The sequence below is a fragment of the Lampris incognitus genome, chromosome 20 (assembly GCF_029633865.1).
Source record: "Lampris incognitus isolate fLamInc1 chromosome 20, fLamInc1.hap2, whole genome shotgun sequence".
Classification (NCBI taxonomy): domain Eukaryota; kingdom Metazoa; phylum Chordata; class Actinopteri; order Lampriformes; family Lampridae; genus Lampris; species Lampris incognitus.
In genome coordinates, this window is record NC_079230.1 from 35,854,492 (window position 1) to 35,872,804 (window position 18,313).

Here is an 18,313-nt window from a genome sequence, read left to right on the forward strand (position 1 = left end):
CATATGTTGTTGACAGACTCTCTCATATGCTGTTGACGGACTCTCCCATATGTTGAAAGACTCTCTCATATGTTGTTGACAGACTCTCTCATATGTTGTTGACGGACTCTCCCATATGTTGCTGACAGACACTCTCATCTGTTGTTGACAGACTCTATCATATGCTGTTGACGGACTCTCCCATACGTTGTTGGCCTCAGATCCTGCTGTTTATTCTACGTTCCCAGCTGTCTTAGAGCAGTTTGAGCCCGTGTCCCTCTCCTTTATATCTGAGGTAGTTAACCATTTGAGGCCTTCACATTGCCCCCTTGACAGCATTCCACCCAGACTGTTACAGGATGTTTTTACCACTGTTGGGTCTTGTATTGTAAATTTGATAAACACCTCTCTTTTCTCAGGCTGTGTTCCTGGTGCTTTCAAACATGCTGCAGTACAGCCCCTCATCAAAAAGAGCAATCTTGATCCCTCTGTTCTCTCTAATTTTAGGCAAATTTCTAAGCTGCCTTTTCTTTCAAAAGTCTTAGAGAAAGCAGTTTATGTACAATTACAAACACACCTAGAAATTAATGGCATTTGTGAAAAGTTCCAGTCTGGTTTCAAATCATTTCACAGCACTGAAACAGCCATTTTAAGAGTTTTTAATGATCTTCTTTTAACTATGGACTCTGGGAACTCTGCTGTTTTGGTGCTTTTGGACCTGACTGCTGCCTTCGACATGGTTGACCATACTATTCTTTTATCACGTCTTGAGCTATGTGTAGGCATTAAAGGTACTGCCCTAGAATGGTTCAAGTCTTACCTGTCAAATAGAAGCTTTTCTGTCCATATAGACCCATTTTCTTTAGCTGCGGCCCCACTTAACTGTGGGGTCCTCCAAGGCTCCATTTTGGGCCCCATTCTCTTCTCATTCTATATGCTGCCATTGGGGTCCATTTAAAAAAAAACACAACATGTCTTTCCATTGTTTTGCTGATGATTTGCAAATCTATTTGCCTGTAAAAACAAACTGCAGAGATTCTATACAGGCTTTGCTGAGTTGTGTAAAGGATGTCAAAACATGGATGGAGTTAAATTTCCTGAAGCTAAATCAAAATAAGACTGAAATTATTGTATATGGGCAATATGATCTTCTGGATGGTATGACAGTGCTCTTGTTCCTTTAGCATCCTACAGTCCCTCTTCTGTTAGGAATCTTGGTGTGATTTTTGACAGCTCTTTTAACTTTGATAAACAAATAAGCTCAGTAGTCAAAACAAGTTTTTTTTTCAATTATGACTTCTGACCTATCTCCCTCCAAATGATCTTGAAAGCGTAATTCATGCTTTTATTACCTCTCGTTTGGATTATTGTAACTCGTATGTTGGTGTAGCTCAGTCGTTGCTTCATCACCTGCAGCTTGTACAAAATGCAGCTGTTCGCCTGCTGACAGGAAAGAAACTGTTATCACATAACGCCTGTACTGGCCTCCCTTCATTGGCTTCCTGTCTGTTTTAGAATCCAGTTTAAGATTTTATTACTTGTTTTTAAATCTTTAAATGGGCTGGCACCATCTTATTTATCTGAGCTAATACATCATCATACACCAATCAGAGCACTCAGGTCAACAAACCAGATGCTCTTACATGTTCCCAGATCCAGGCTTAAGAATAGGGGTGACAGAGCCTTTGCAGTGGCTCCCCTGATCTCTGGAACAACTTACCAGTGCACATAAGATCTGCTCAGACCCTAGAGACTTTTAAATCTTTTTAAAGACCTACCTCTTCTCGCTGGCATTCAATTCAAGTTGAGCTTGACACCGCAATTTTATTGTGGAAATATACTTTTACTCTTACGTTTTATTGTTTACATGTTAATTTCTTTATTTTAATATTGTGGCGGACACTAGGGGCTGTGCCTCTCACCCAGCAGGGCTGTGAGCCGGGGGCGTGGTTTACGTTCCCGGGCTTTCTGGTGCAAGGTTGTTCCTGTTTCAGTTTGGTTTTGGAGCTGAGGAATAAAGTTCAAACTCGCCTTCGTCTCCTGTGTTTTTCCTCATCCTGCCACATTGGTTACCACGAATTGAACATGTTTGGAGCAGAAGAAGAGTGTGAATCCACTTCGGCCACGCCGCCCCAGCTCTCACAGCCGGCCGTTCTCGCCGCGGCTGTGAAGCTCCCAGAGTTCTGACAGAGCGACCCGGCTTCGTGGTTCCAGCATGTCGAGGCGCAGTTCCACCTGCGTGGAATCTCCGCGGACTACTCCAGATACTATTTGTTCGTCGCTGCGCTGGACCAGCAGTCCACACGCCGTGCCATGCAGCTGTTGCGTGCCCCCCCCCCCCCCGCCGCAACACGGTAAATACGTCGCCCTCAAACATCTTCTGCTCCGGAGGTACAGCCTATCTGCCGCAGAGAGGGCAGATAGGATCCTTTCCCTATCCGGTTTGGGCGACGGGACCGCACAATATGCTGTCGCTGCTAGGCTCGGAAGGTGGATTCCTTTTCCTGCACGTTTTCCTGCGCCAGCTGCCGTCTCCTGTGCGCGCGGCTTTGGCTAACTCCCCGTGTCTGCCCGCTGGTGACTGCCGAGGTTTGGCTGAGGAGGCCGATCGGGTCCTGCTGGCTACCTGACGGTTCTCTGTGAAGAGTGTGGCATCGGAGCCTCTGCAGCCGGCGTCGGAGGACGCGGACCCGGACCCGGCAGTGGTGGCTGGAGTGACTGCCCGGAGACGGCGCGGGAGCGGCCTCTGTTTCTTCCACCAGCGGTTCGGCGGCAAGGCGAGGCGCTGCGTCCCTCCGTGCACGTTTGAGGCGGCGGGAAACTCCAGGGCCAGCGCTCAGTAGCAGCTGTGGGCGCTGGCGGACGTAGTGAGCTGCTCTTCATTAAGGACACGATGTCAGGAAGACGGTTTCTGGTGGACTCCGGCTCGCAAAAGAGCCTACTCCCTTCAGCTAGCACAGACATGTCAGCCGAAGGCGGCGGCCCACAGTTGAGTGCAGCTAACGGTTCGTCCATTGCGGCGTTTGGCACAAGGTTGGTGACTGTTTGCTTCCACGGGCGCCATTTCGGGTGGGACTTTGTAGTCGCCTCCATTACTGTTCCTATTATCGGCGCGGATTTTCTGTGTGCTATTGGTCTGCTTGTTGATGTTGCAAACCGCTGTTTAATTGATGGTGTGTCTTTCGCCACTTTTCCGTGCGAGACGGGGGGGGGGGTGCCGGGACGTTAACACACGCTAACTTTTTAGCATTAGATGATGTTTTTCAGCGTTTGCTGGCGGATTTTCCATCGGTGACTACGCCTGCCTTTTCCACCGCGGTTACTAAACACGGGGTAGAACATTTCATTCCCACTCTGGGACCGCCAGTTTTTGCGCGCGCGCGGCGCCTCGACGCGGTAAAATGGGCTACAGCCAAGGAGGAGTTCGCCATCATGGAGCGGCTGGGTATAGTGAGGCGTTCCAACAGCCCGTGGGCCTCGCCGATTCACATGGTGCCCAAGGCGGATGGGTCGTGGCTGCCTTGCGGCGACTTTCGCCGCCTGAACAACGTGACCGCTATCCCATCCTACACATACAGGACTTTTACATACGCCCGGCAGGTACCACAATTTTTTCTAAGGTGGACCTGGTGCGCGGCTATGATCAGGTTCCCGTGCGCGCAGAGGACGTGCCCAAGACCGCAGTGATCACCCCATTTGGGCTTTTTGAGTTCATGCGCATGCCTTTTGGCTTGAAGGGGGCAGCGCAAAGCTTTCAGAGGCTGATGGACTCGGTGTTGCGTGACCTTGCTTTCATGTTCGTTTATCTCGACGACATATTAGTGGCCAGTCCGTCAGCTGAAGAGCACCTGGCGCACCTGAAACAGGTTTTCCGTCGTCTGGACGAACACGGCCTGATAGTCAACCTGGCCAAGTGTCAGTTTGGACTGCCGGTGATTAACTTCTTGGGTCACCGCATTTCGCCGCACGGCGCGGTCCCGTTGCCTTCTAAGGTGTAAGCGGTGGCGGAATTTCCCCGCCCAGCCTCTGTTAAGGCATTGCAGGAATTCTTGGGAATGGTGAATTTCTATAACCGTTTCCTCCCTCGCGCTGCCCACCTCCTTCAGCCACTCTACGAAGCCCTGCGGCTTAAGAAGGCTAACGACCCTGTCGACTGGACTCCCAAACGGGTCCAGGCCTTTGACGGAGCTAAGTGCGCCCTGGCTAACGCTGCCCTCCTCGCCCATCCCACACCCACGGCGTCCATAGCTTTAACAACCGACGCGTCTGACATAGCCGTGGGGGCTGTGGTTGAACAGCGTGAAGTCCTTGCCCTTAGGTCGACGCGTGCCGGCCTCAAGCTAGAGGATGCTGTGATGCAGGAAGGCAGTCCGGCCCTCCTCTGCGATGTTTCCACCGGCCGTCCCCGCCCCGTTGTTCCAGTGGCCTGGCGCCGGCGAGTTTTCGAATCGATTCACTCCCTCTCGCACTCTGGAGTTCGGGCGTCGGTGAAGTTGGTCGGTTCCAAGTTCGTCTGGCCTGGCCTCCGCAAGGACGTCAAGGGGTGGGCGGCTGCATGTGTGGCGTGCCAGCGCGCTAAGGTCCACCAGCACACTAAGTCGCCCCTCGAACCGTTTCCGATCCCGGCCAGACGTTTCGACCACGTGCATGTGGACCTGGTGGGCCCTCTACCTTCTTCACAGGGTTTTACGCACCTGCTCACAATGGTAGATCGGACCACTAGGTGGCCAGAGGCTGTCCCTCTGTCCTCCACAACATCCTCGGACGTTGCACGCGCGTTTCTTTCCTCCTGGGTCGCCCGTTTCGGCACTCCGTCAGATATCACCTCAGACAATGGCCCCCAGGTTCGTGTCAGAGCTCTGGTCGGCACTTGCGCGATCCTTGGGTGTGCAGGTACACCGCACTACCGCGTACCATCCTCAGGCTAACGGCTTGTGTGAACGTTTTCACCGGTCGCTCAAGGCAGCGCTGCGCTCTCGGATGGTAACTGGGTGGAGCGTTTGTAATGAATGAAAGGTCACTAGTTTAACTTGACCTACTCACGGGTGTACGTGCAGTGCGTGTGACGTATACAGGAAGTGAGAAGCGCATGTTATGAAGGTTGTATGTCGGATGAACGCTAGTAAAAGCTACACAGTTAAGAACCTACGAAGTCGGCTCGTTCTTGAATTATTCTTATGTCAGTAAGACAAGGCATCTACGGACATTACATGGTGTCAGAATAGTCTGTGTATCTGAACACGAGCGGTCATGCCGAAGTTTAATCCGCCGAGTGAATTCAAGTTTGACTGCCCCGTTGAATGGCCGGAGTGGAGACAACGGTTTTCGCGCTTCAGGCTCGCGACAAAGCTGGATAAAGACGACGGGGAGATTCAAGCGAGTTCGCTGATTTATGCAATGGGCAGCGAGGCTGAAAAGATATTCAGCTCGTTTGACTTCGCGGCGGAGGGTGATAAAGTGGACTATGATATCGTACTGAAAAGGTTCGACGACTACTTTATTCCCCGCCGTAACATCATACATGAGAGGGCGTGCTTCTATCAACGTAGCCAGCAGCCAGGAGAGACAGCGGAGATGTACATCCGGACATTGTATGAGCTGTCTGAACACTGTGAGTTTGGGGACAAGAGGGATGAACATATCAGAGATCGTCTGGTAGTGGGCATAAAAGATAAGGTGCTCTCCCGTCAGTTCCAGCTCACAGCGGACCTTACTCTGGTGAAAGTCATTGAACAAGTGCGCCAGGCGGAGGCAATAACAAGGCAGCTCAGCCTCCAAGCTAACCAACCAGAGGCCCAGCTGGCTAACGTCAATGTTGTCCGACGGCGGGACGGACGCCAAAACAAAAAGGGCGGACAGCGTCATGGTGGCGGCAGTCCTGCAACCAACAAAGTAGATGAATGCGGGAGGTGCGGCAAGACGCAGCACACCGATGAGCGGAAGTGTCCGGCAACGAACAGTAAGTGCAACAAGTGTCATAAAAAGGGACATTGGGAGCGTGTATGTCACTCTAAAGCGGTGAGAGAAGTCACTGAAGAGGTTAAACAGCTGTACTTTCTGGGAGAAGTTGGCAAAGAGAGCAGTCAGGAAGATTGGACTGTTAGTTTAACAATAAGTGATGTACCAATAACCTTTAAAATTGACACGGGGGCTGACGCTACTGTTATCAACCAAGGGACATTTAAAAAGCTGAAGCCAAACATAAAACTGGGACCTCCTGACACATGCTTCATAAGCCCAGGTGGAAACATCAGCTGCATAGGACAGTTTCAAGCCACAACCAAATACAAGGAGAAACAATACTCCTTTCCAGTGTATGTGATCAAGGGGAGAGGCAGCTGTCTGCTGAGTCGTCCAGAGGCAGTGGAGATGGGTCTAGTGAAGCGGATGAATGAGGTCAGTGGAGTTTTCGGTTCAAGTGGACTGCTGAAAACAGACCCAGTGAAAATAGCTCTGGTGGAGGGTGCCCAGCCATACGCGGTGCATACAGCCAGACGGATACCGCTGCCACTTGTACCACTGGTTAAGAAAGAATTGCAGCGCATGGAAAATGAGGGCATTATTGAAAAAGTGACTCAGCCCACAGAATGGTGCGCCGCTATGGTGCCGGTGCTGAAACCGAACAAGAAAGAGGTTCGCTGCTGCGCTGACCTCAGGAGGCTGAATCGAGCGGTGAAACGTGAGAAATACGTGCTGCCCACTATGGAGGAAATAATGCCAAGGCTCGCAGGGTCAAAGTTCTTCACAACGTTGGATGCAGCAAGTGGGTTTTACCAGATCCCCTTGCATGAAGACAGCAGGGGGCTCACCACTTTCATCACCCCATTTGGGAGGTATGCTTTCTGCCGCCTTCCATTTGGTATAACGAGTGCTCCAGAGATTTTCCAGAGAAAGATGGCGGAAACTCTGACCGGGCTAGAGGGCACAGAGGTGTACATGGATGACATCCTTATACATGGAGAGACTGAGGAAATCCATGACCGGCGCCTAGCAGAGGCGCTGGGGGTCATTGAAACAGCAGGTCTCAAACTGAACCAAGCGAAATGCAAGTTCAAACAGAAACAAGTCCGCTTCCTTGGTCATATCATCAACGAGGCAGGCATCAGACCTGACCCGGACAAAGTGGCCGGAATAGAGAACTTTCCTCAGCCCCAGAACGTGACGGAGCTCAAGAGGTTCCTCGGGATGGTGAACTATTTGGCAAAATACGTCCCAGAGCTGTCCACTGTAGGTCAGCCGCTTTATGGACTGCTTAAAGCAACGACAGAGTGGCTGTGGGGACCTGCACAGAACACAGCATTCCAAGACCTTAAAGCAGCACTCGCCACCGCCCCGGTACTCACCTTTTACGACGTCACTAAGGCTACGGTGGTGTCAGCAGATGCCAGCAGCTACGGGCTGGGAGGCGTTCTGCTCCAGCAGCACGGGGAACACTGGAAGCCCGTGGCCTACTGCTCCCGACGGCTGAGTGACGCAGAGACAAGGTACGCACAGATCGAGAAAGAGTGCTTAGCCAGCGTCTGGGCATGTGAAAGGTTCGAGAAGTACTTGTTTGGGCTTGACAATTTCAGACTTGTCACCGATCATAAACCACTAGTGCCTCTCATGAACAGCAAAGACTTGGATAATGTGCCCATTAGGTGCCAGAGACTGTTAATGAGGCTGATGCGTTTCAATGCAGTGGCTGAATACGCACCAGGCAAAACTTTAGCTGTGGCTGATGCACTCTCCAGAGGCCCAGAGCAGTGCTACGGAGATGGTGCTTCTCATGATGATGTTGCAGCGCACATTGATGCCATCGTGTGCCAGGTGCCTGCCACACCTCAAAGGATGCAGGAGATAAAACAGAGCACGGATGGGGATCTGCAGCTCCAGACAGTGTTGGGCTTCATCAGACACGGCTGGCCTGAGTATGTCGATAAAGTGCCGGAGACAGTCAGAGACTTTTATCAGGTGAGAGGGGAGTTATCTGAGGTAGATGGTTTAGTCATCAGAGGCAGTCGTATCGTCATTCCCACAGAGATGAGGGAGGTGATCTTAGACAGAATACACGACGGGCACCAGGGGATAGTTAAGTGCAGAGAGAGAGCTAGCCAGTCAGTGTGGTGGCCCAAAATGACAGAGCACATTACAACAAAGATACAGCAATGTCAATTCTGCAGAGAACACAAGAACACACAGAGAAAAGAGCCTTTAATGTCAAGTGAGCTCCCATCCAGACCATGGCAGAAAGTTGGCATAGACCTGTGTGAGTACAAAAAGCAAAACTACTTGATAGTGTCTGACTATTATTCCAGGTTTTTGGAGATTCTAAATCTACCAACAACTACTAGCAGTCAGGTTGTAGCTAGGCTGAAGGCTACATTTGCACGTTTTGGTATCCCTGAAATTGTAGTTAGTGATAATGGGCCACAGCTACTTTCAGAAGAGATGAGGAGGTTCAGTGAGGATTATGATTTCATCCATGTGACTTCAAGCCCACACTACCCCCAGAGTAATGGACAGGCAGAGAGGGCTGTTCAGATAGCCAAAAGCATATTAAGGCAGGAAGACCCTCTCCTCGCCCTGTTGACATACAGAGCTACACCCTCTTCTTCCACTGGAGCCAGTCCAGCGGAATTGCTCATGGGTAGGAGACTCAGAACCACCTTACCCACATTGCAGCATAACCTGAAACCGGCCTGGCCTAAAGAGGAACTGATCAAAACCGCTGACGCCGCAGCCAAATCGAGGCAGGCTTTCTACTACAACCGCAGGAACGGCGTGCGGACACTGCGCCCACTGAACTCGGGTGACGCAGTACTCACCAAACTTGATGGACAGAAAACATGGACAATGCCAGCAGTTGTTCACAGTCAGAGCTCCACTCCCAGATCCTACATAGTGGAGACAGCTCAAGGTGAACATTACAGAAGGAACAGGCGCCACCTGTTGGCCACACCCAAAACACTCACCTTTGTCAGCAGGGATCCTGACCATGTCACTCCAGGGGAGAGTGGAAACATGGATGAGTCCCGAGCAGCAGAAATGCCAACTTCCACACCATATGTTACTCGCTCTGGCAGGGTGAGCAAGCCTGCAATCCGGCTGGATTTGTGAGGCGTATGGACTTGTGTACTGTGGGGGATTTTTTATTTTTTTTGTGAAAAGGGGGGTGATATACAGGTTAGAAAATCATCTTAGAGGGGGAGATGTAATGAATGAAAGGTCACGTGTTTAACTTGACCTACTCACGGGTGTACGTGCAGTGCGTGTGACGTATACAGGAAGTGAGAAGCGCATGTTATGAAGGTTGTATGTCGGATGAACGCTAGTAAAAGCTACACAGTTAAGAACCTACGAAGTCGGCTCGTTCTTGAATTATTCTTATGTCAGTAAGACAAGGCGTCTACGGACATTACAGCGTTTACCTTGGGTTATGCTCGGGTTGCGTTCGGCTCCTAAAGAGGACCTCGACGCTTCGCCCGCTGAGTTGGTGCTCGGTCAGCCGCTCCGCGTCCCTGGGGAATTTTTGCCTGGGAGTTCCGCTCCTCGACCTCGTCCGGCCGTTTATCCTTTTTTGTCCGACAGCACTCGGGTTCCAGGCTCCGTCCACCACTGTTTTCCGCGCTCGTTCGTGCCTGCGGAGCTCATATCGGCTCGTTTTGTTTTTGTACGGCATGACGCTCACCGCTCGCCCGTCCAACCCCCATACGACGGCCCATTTCGGGTTCTTGAGACGGGTCCTAAGGGTTTTGTGCTAGATATGGGTGGGCATAGGGAGCGTGTCACGCTTGATAGGCTTAAACCGGCGCACAGGGTGGCAGGCGAAGTTGTGTTTCCGGCCCAGGTTCCCCGTCGGGGTCGTCCTCCTTCCTGGACCCCGGCAGTGTCTTCACGGGTTCAGCATTCTGCTTCTCAGCCGGCATTGGACTGTGTTTCACCTACTGTTTCGGCTGAGGGACGGCGCAGCCGTTATGGCAGGCTGCTTAAGCCTCCAGTGAGACACTAATTTTCTTTCCAGGAGTCCCTTCTGGGTGTTGGGGGGGGGGGGTTGTGTGGCGGACACTAGGGGCTATGCCTCTCACCCAGCAGGGTTGTGAGCTGGGGGCGTGGTTTACGTTCCCGGGCTCTCTAGTGCAGGGTTGTTCCTGCTGCAGTTTTGGTTTTTGGAGCTGAGGAATAAACATCAAACTCGCCTTCGTCTCCTGTGTTTTTCCTCATTCCTGCCACACTGTCTTTTTTACATATATTTTTATATTCATATGTGTCACTTATTTTATATTGTATTTTAAGCTTGTGCAGCACTTTGGTTCAACTGTGGTTGTTTTAAATGTGCTATATAAATAAACATGACTAGACAGACTCTCTCATATGTTGTTGACAGACTCTCCCATATGTTGTTGACGGACTCTCCCATATGTTGTTGACAGACTCTCTCATATGTTGTTGACGGACTTTCTCATATGTTGTTGACAGACTCTCTCATATGCTGTTGACGGACTTCCTCATATGTTGTTGACGGACTCTCTCGTATGTTGTTGACGGACTTTCTCATATGTTGTTGAAAGACTCTCTCATATGCTCTTGACGGACTTTCTCATATGTTGTTGACGGACTTTCTCATATGTTGTTGACAGACTCTCTCATATGCTGTTGACGGACTTTCTCATATGTTGTTGACAGACTCTCTCATATGTTGTTGACGGACTTTCTCATATGTTGTTGACAGACTCTCTCATATGCTGTTGACAGACTCTCCCATATGTTGTTGACAGACTCTCTCATATGCTGTTGGCGGACTCTCTCATATGCTGTTGACAGACTCTCTCATATGCTGTTGACAGACTCTCTCATATGCTGTTGACAGACTCTCCCATATGTTGTTGACAGACTCTCTCATATGTTGTTGACGGACTTTCTCATATGTTGTTGACGGACTCTCTCATATGCTGTTGACAGACTCTCCCATATGTTGTTGACAGACTCTCTCATATGCTGTTGACAGACTCTCTCATATGCTGTTGACGGACTTTCTCATATGTTGTTGACGGACTCTCTCATATGTTGTTGACCGACTCTCTCATATGCTGTTGACGGACTTTCTCATATGTTGTTCACGGACTTTCTCATATGTTGTTGACAGACTCTCTCATATGCTGTTGACGGACTTTCTCATATGTTGTTCACAGACTCTCATATGTTGTTGACAGACTCTCTCATATGCTGTTGACGGACTTTCTCATATGCTGTTGACGGACTTTCTCATATGTTGTTGACGGACTCTCTCATATGCTGTTGACGGACTCTCTCATATGCTGTTGACGGACTCTCATACTTTGTAGATGGACTCTCCCATATGTTGTTGACGGACTCTCATATGTTGTTGATGGACTCTCCCATATGTTGTTGACGGACTCTCCCATATGTTGTTGACGGACTCTCCCATATGTTGTTGATGGACTCTCCCATATGTTCTTGACGGACTCTCCCATATGTTGTTGACAGACTCTCTCATATATTGTTGACGGACTCTCTCATATATTGTTGACGGACTCTCTCATATGTTGTTGATGGACTCGCCCATATATGTTGTTGACAACCAGTTAGAGCTGAAAAAATCATTTAGCAGCATCTTGGCTGACAGCTACAGGAAAAACATTTTCAGCCATTCCCCATTAGATACATTTTCAGCTCCCCATTTAGTGATGTTATTGGTAAATTGAAACGTGCTAATCTGTGGCCAGTATTACCGTAACACATTTGAAAAAAAATGATAGTGATCCATACATGGAGTTCCACATGTGCCCACAACTGGTAACCTGTAAAATAGATTTACCTTGCTTGATATGATTCAAGCTGAGTTCACTTGGAAGGCTGAATTGGAATAACTGGGAAACATAATGACCTTTGTATTTTATGGTTTTGCAGCCCCTGTTTGCTTTCCTCTACAATGAAGACTTTCCTGTGGATGGCTGGAAGGTTTATGACCCCATGGCTGAATACAAAAGACAGGTAACCAAACATTTGTAGCACCTACATTTTTTACTTCAAGTTTAATTCATTGCAATATTTATTCCATATATAAAGGTTGGCGTCCTTTGACTTTCTCCAAATGTAAACACATCTGGATTTAGGAAAAAGGGTGAAAGATGTCTCATCAGACCTCTTTTTTTCTTCCATTTATTAGTGGTCCAGGCTTTGTGCTGCTTACACCAGGTTATGCATATTTGTGCCTTCATCTTGGTTACAAGCAGCTTCCAAACAGTAGCCATATATTTCAGCATTAGTCATGCAATTGTTGTTGAGACTTGGACACAGAGGTACTGATTCATTTCTGTGGTAAGTTTTGAGGCCATAGTTCTATGTTCAGCAGCTATTATTTTATCTTGTGTCATGTGGTCTTTCCATATTTGTCCACCTCTGTGAGATCTTCCGGCCTTAAATTTGTACTGAATATAATTCAAAAATATGAATAAAAATAAAAATAAGTGCAATGGTGCAGAGACTATATCAGAGATGCTAAAATAGATGTTAGCAGGTTACTTACATACATGCCTGAGGTAGATGGACATGACAGAGTGTACCAGTATACGTACAATGTACATTACAGTATATACACCATGGTTGGATTTACTTCACAGCATTAATTTGAATGACAGCCTGCAGAAAGAAACTGTATTTATATCTGGTTGTTTTGGGGTACAGTGCTCTGTAGTGCCTACCAGAGGGGAGGAGTTGGAACAGGGTGTGATGGGTCTGCAGTGATGTTACCTGCCTGTTTCCTGAGTCTGGAAGAGTATAAGTCCTGAATGGAGGGCAGGTTGGCACCAATGATTTTCTCTGCAGACTTAACTGTACATTGTAGTCTGTCCCTGTCCTGTTTGGCCAATCCAAACCAGACAGTGATGGATGTGCAGAGGACAGACTGGATTATTGCAGTGTAGAACTGAATCAACAGTTCTTGAGGCAGGTTGAACTTCTGGAGCTAGTGGAGAAAGTACATCCTCTGCTGGGCCTTTTTAATGATTGTGTCTATGTTGGATGCCCCCCTTATATCATGGGAGATTGTGGAACTGAGAGATCTGTAGGTTTTCACTGTAGACACCATGCTGTTGAATATGGTGGTGGTGGGGAGCAGTGTTGGGGGGGGGGGGCTCTTCCTGAAGTCCACTCTCATCTCCACTGTTTTGAGTGTGTTCAGCTCCAGGTTGTTATGGCCACACCAGAGGGCCAGCTGTTCAACCTCCTGTCTATCTGCAGACTCGCCACCATTCTGGATAAGGCGAATGATGGTTGTGTCTTCTGCAAACTTCAGGAGTTTAACAGACGGGTCACCCGAAGTGCAGTCATTTGTGTAGAGGGAGAAGAGTAGAGGGGATAGCACACATCCCTGGGGAGCGCCAGTGCCGATTGTCCGGGTGCTAGATGTGATTTTCCCCAGCCTCACCAGCTGCTTCCTGTCTGTCAGGAATTTTTTAATCCATTGGCAGATGGGAGCTGGTACAGTGAGCTGGGTGAGTTTGGAGCGGGGGATATCTGGGATGATGGTGTTAAATGCTGAGCTGAAGTCCACAAACAGGACCCTTGCGTATGTCCCTGGAGAGTTGAGGTGTTGGAAGATGCAGTGCTATCCCATGTTGACTGCATCCTCAACTGACCTGTTTGCTCGGTAGGCAAACTGCTGGGGGGTCAAGCAGAGCGCCAGTGATGTCCTTCAGGTTGACCAACACCAGTCTATTGAAAGGATTTCATGACCACAGATGTTAGAGCAATGGGCCTGTAGTCATTTAAACAGGGTTTCATGGGGACCGAGATAATAGTGGCACTCTTGAAGCAGGAGGTGACTTCACACAGTTCCAGAGATCTGTTGAAGATCAGTGTGAAAATGAGGCCAGCTGGTCAGCACAGACTTTCAGAAAGAGGGTGACACGCCATCCGAGCCCGGTGTCTTCCTGGTCTTCTGTCTCTGGAAGAGCTGGTGCATGTTCTTCACACAGATTCTGATTGTAGGTGGGGAGAGCAGCTGGCAGGGAGTGTAGTTTGTTTTATGTTGTGGCCGCAGAGGGTGAGGGGTGTAAATGTTTGCTTTTCAAACCTGTAGTAAAACCATATAGATCGTCAGCCAGTTGATGGTTCCCTGCAGTGTGGGGGGATGGTCTCCTGTCATCAGTATGGGATGGGGGGGCTGAGTGGGCTGCAGCTCCCCCTAGTAATGGGTGCACCCCCCCCCCAGTAGTGGCAGGTAGCTGTGTAACATCTTAGATCAAACAGTATGCCTAACTTTTCCTAATGTACAAATGCAAAAACATAATGCATACCTTTATTTTAAAATGTGGGCTGGGGCTGTGTGGAATGTAAATTTTTAATAATAAAGTGAGTAAGCATTCCATTCTAAACATGCTACACATGCACCTTACAAACAAAACAATGACATCATACCGTAGCGACCTGATGAGGCGGTCACTCTGACTGTCCTCGGTTCTGTGCTGGAGGACCGCAATGGCTGATGGGACTGTTAATGTTGTATTTCAATGATATGGTGTTCATGTTGTGATTATTCTTGTGTTGTTGTTTTGGGGTTCGACTCAGACTGACTGTAGGTCCATTACTGAGACTGATGTCGCCACTTGGGCCCTGGGGGGGGGGGGGGGACTGACGTTGTTGTCAGTTCTGGTCTGTTCTGGACGGTGTGAATGAAAGAGCACTCCCGGGGTCGTGCAGTGTATGGGGCACGCTGGGAGTTGCGATTAAAAAGAGATCTCTGCCTCTCGACTCATTCTTCCACGCCGACTCGCCACAAAACTTTTCGCTTTAGTTGGCAGCCCCCCCACACACACACACACTTAAAACATCTTTCCACACGCCTGTCTCTTGTAGTTGGTAAAGTCTTTCAAACCTCTCCAGACTGATGCTGGGTTGTAGGCAGAAAACCTGTTTTTCAACTTTTCAGAGTAGCACCTTTTTGCCACTCTGATCTCCTTTGTGAGTGTATTTCTGGCTTGGTTGTACTGGATCCTATCGCCACCCCTGTAGACTTCCTCTTTGGTCTGACTAAGCTGCCTGAGGTTTTCTGTGAACCAGGGCTTATTGTTTTTGAAGGTACAGAAAGTTTGGTGGGCACACACATGTCCTCACAAAAGCTGATGTAAGATGTCAGTGTCAGTAAGTTCTTCCAAGTTTGTAGATGCAGCCTCAAAAACACTCCAGTCAGTGCAGTCGAGGCAAGCCTGGAGCTCCGGTTTTGACTCATTGGTCCATTTCCTCACAGTTTTAACCACAGGCTTTGCAGGTTTTAGTTTCTGCCTGCAGGTTGGGAGAAGATGAATCAGACAGTGATCAGAGAGGCCCAGGGCTGCACAGGGGACAGAGAGATAATATTGTGTAGCAATGACCCAGAGTGTTTTTGTCCCTGGTGGGACATTAACATGCTATTTGTATGTTGGCAGTTCGTGGCTGAGGTTTGTTCTGTTAAAATCCCCAAGAATCATGAGTAGGGAGTCTGCATATTTGCTCTCCATGTTTGTAATTTGATCAGACGGGTGTTTTAACACCTCTTTAACACAGGCCTGGGGTGGGATATAGACACCGACCAGAATAAATGATGAAAATTCCCGCCGTGGTTGTCAGTCAATGAAAAAGGGCTAAATGAGGGCTGCATGATTTCTACAACACTGTGACATCAGTACACTAACCTTCATTTATGTAGAAGCATATGCCACCACCCTGTTTTTTCCCAATAGTTCCGTTTTCCGGTCCACCCAGAGTAGGACCTGCAGCAGATGAGGTGTACTGTTCGTTATATGCTCACTAAGCCAGGTTTCAGTGAGACACAGGGTGGCAGATCTGGAAAAGGCACCCTTCTTTGACTCAGTTTAACAAACTACTTTCTATGATTAACACGATCAAAAGCTTCAGAAACATCAGGCGCCCAGGTAGCATAGCAGTCTATTCCGTTGCCTACCAACACGAGGGTCAGTGGTTCGAGTCCCCATGTTACCTCCAGCTTGGTCAGGTGTCTTTACAGACACAATTGGCTGTGTCTGCGGGTGGAAAGCCGGATGTGAAGAGTAGGGTGATTGGCCAAGTACAATTGGGGAGAAAAAAGGGGGAAAAAAGCTTTAGAAACATCAATAAAACACATAAGAACCAGTGAGTTTTGGCCTCTGTATTTGTTAATAATTTCGTTTAAGGCATATTTACAAAAGTCAGTGACATGTTTAGCTTTAAAACCAAACTGGTTATCCGTGGAGTTGATAAATTCATGCACTCTATCCAGCAGGATTGTTTCTAGGACTTTTGACAGTATGCTGGCTAGAGCTATAGGCTTGTAGTTCTCTAGGCTGCATACTTTACAAGCTTTGTCCTTAATGACTGACACTAACAGTACAGACAACACTGAGTCTGGTAACAAGCTATGGACCATAAAGCCAGAAAACAAATAGCAGGGAGAGGAGCTATCCTCGTACTGGCATATTTAAGGTGTTCAGCAGTAACATGAGCTAAACCACTTGCTCTGTTAACAGACAGCTTGTGTATAGCTTGGTACACCTCGTGTGACATGATCACCATTGAATAATCACTGTCAATATTGCCCACCCTATACAGATCACTGTGGACACAGCTGAATAAGGTACTATAATGCTGTCGCCGTAACTCAGCAATACTCTCTGTACCAGAGATACCATCAACAGTGCATGGTAGAGAGGTTTTATAGTTGTTGAGAACACTCACATCTTTCCAGAAATTAGCAAGATTATTTCCTAGCAGCTTCTTAGCTGTGGAATCTGCCCTCGTGGCTTGCTCATTTTTACAAATGAAGCGAATGGCGTACTTGTATCTTGCATTAGTGAGTTTCTTATGTTCAAGCTCAGGCCCCTACCCCATTTCTCCTCCCATTTGCACTATGGTAGAAGAGTTTGAACCCACCTCCGATGCTCCTGGCCTTACTCCCCTTCCACCTGGTCTCTTGCACACACAGTATGCTCACTGTCCTTCTCTCCATCATACCAGCCAGCTCTCTGCCTCTACCATAGTTAAGGGTACATAGTACCAACATCCAAAGTTCCGATTTTCACCTCCACACTCCTACCATTCCTCCTGTCTCGCTGCCTCTGGACATGCCTTCTTCCATGCCTCCTTCTCTTTCGCCCAACAGTTGATGATATACTTTAATGATCCCTGTAGGGAAATTATGTTCTGCATTGAAACCATCCTGGCTGGGAGCAGTGGACAGCCGCTGTGCAGCGCCCGGGGACCAATTCCAGTTCGTCTTGCCATTGCCTTGGTCAGGGGCACAGACAGGAGTACTAACCCTAACATGCATGTCTTTTTGATGGTGGGGGAAACCGGGGCACCTGTAGAAAACCCACCGCAGACACGGGGAGAACATGCAAACTCCACACAGAAGACAACCTGGGATGACCCCAAGGTTGGACAACCCCGGAGTTCGAACCCAGGACCTTCTTGCTGTGAGGCGACAGTGCTAAGCACTGTGCTCCCATGCCACCCTGTACAGTAGCATAGTTTCCATCGGCACACTGCTGGCCAACAGTACCGGTGGTGGTCATTGGTAACCCAGGCCTTCACCGATCCAGTATGGAAATCTGATTTATGATCTGCATATTTGATTTAGCAAAGGTTTTATGCCGGATCCGGGCTTGGGACCAGCACTAAGAATGCACTGGCTTGTGCATCCTCAATGGCTGGGTTATATTAACAGAAGGAAAAAAAATTGCAGACAGAACTCTACCTAGTGATGCCCCACTCCCACCTAAATTTCCCCCCCGCCCCCCTTCCCACACACCCTGTTAAAATTCTGGGGTAACAATTTTACCATTTTTTCCCCTAGCAATTCAAAGCGATAGGCTATACACATGAGCAAAGCACACATGATGCATGTTGTCACACACAAACATTCACGGCTACCCCGAGGAATTAATAAGTAAATAAACTTTAAATTACACAAACATCAGTGAAGTTACTCAGTTCACACCATGGTCGGGCATTTGACCCATGCTTCAGAACCAAACATTGAATATAAGTAAATGGAATAATAATAACAAGGGCGCCAGTCTCATCCATCAGGCAGTACTTAGAGTCTCAAGATAAGTCACACGGGGTCAATGTGAATTTCAATTGTTTTCTAGTTTAAGAAAATACCCAAGGTCTTTTAGCCAAGTGGCAACAGATGGGGGAGTGGGAGATCTCCAAACCAGTAAAATTCTGTGATGGGCAGGAAGTGACGTAAAAGCAATAATGTCCACTTGATTCTGAGTTATAGTTTAGATCTTGTCCATACTGAATACTGCAGAGAAGGGGCAGGGATGTATTTCAATTCAGAGGACCTCAGAGT

At 48.5% G+C, this 18,313-nt stretch overlaps 1 protein-coding gene across 2 annotated transcripts in view; it reads left to right on the forward strand.

The window, feature by feature from the left end:
• The window catches only part of mtmr1a (myotubularin related protein 1a), a 277,755-nt gene that overhangs the window by 169,502 nt on the left and 89,940 nt on the right, over positions 1-18,313 (forward strand). For both annotated transcript variants that reach the window (XM_056299990.1, XM_056299991.1), the window contains exon 7: positions 11,890-11,973. In XM_056299990.1, the coding sequence (XP_056155965.1) occupies positions 11,890-11,973 (84 nt within the window). The remainder of the gene's footprint in view (positions 1-11,889; positions 11,974-18,313) is intronic.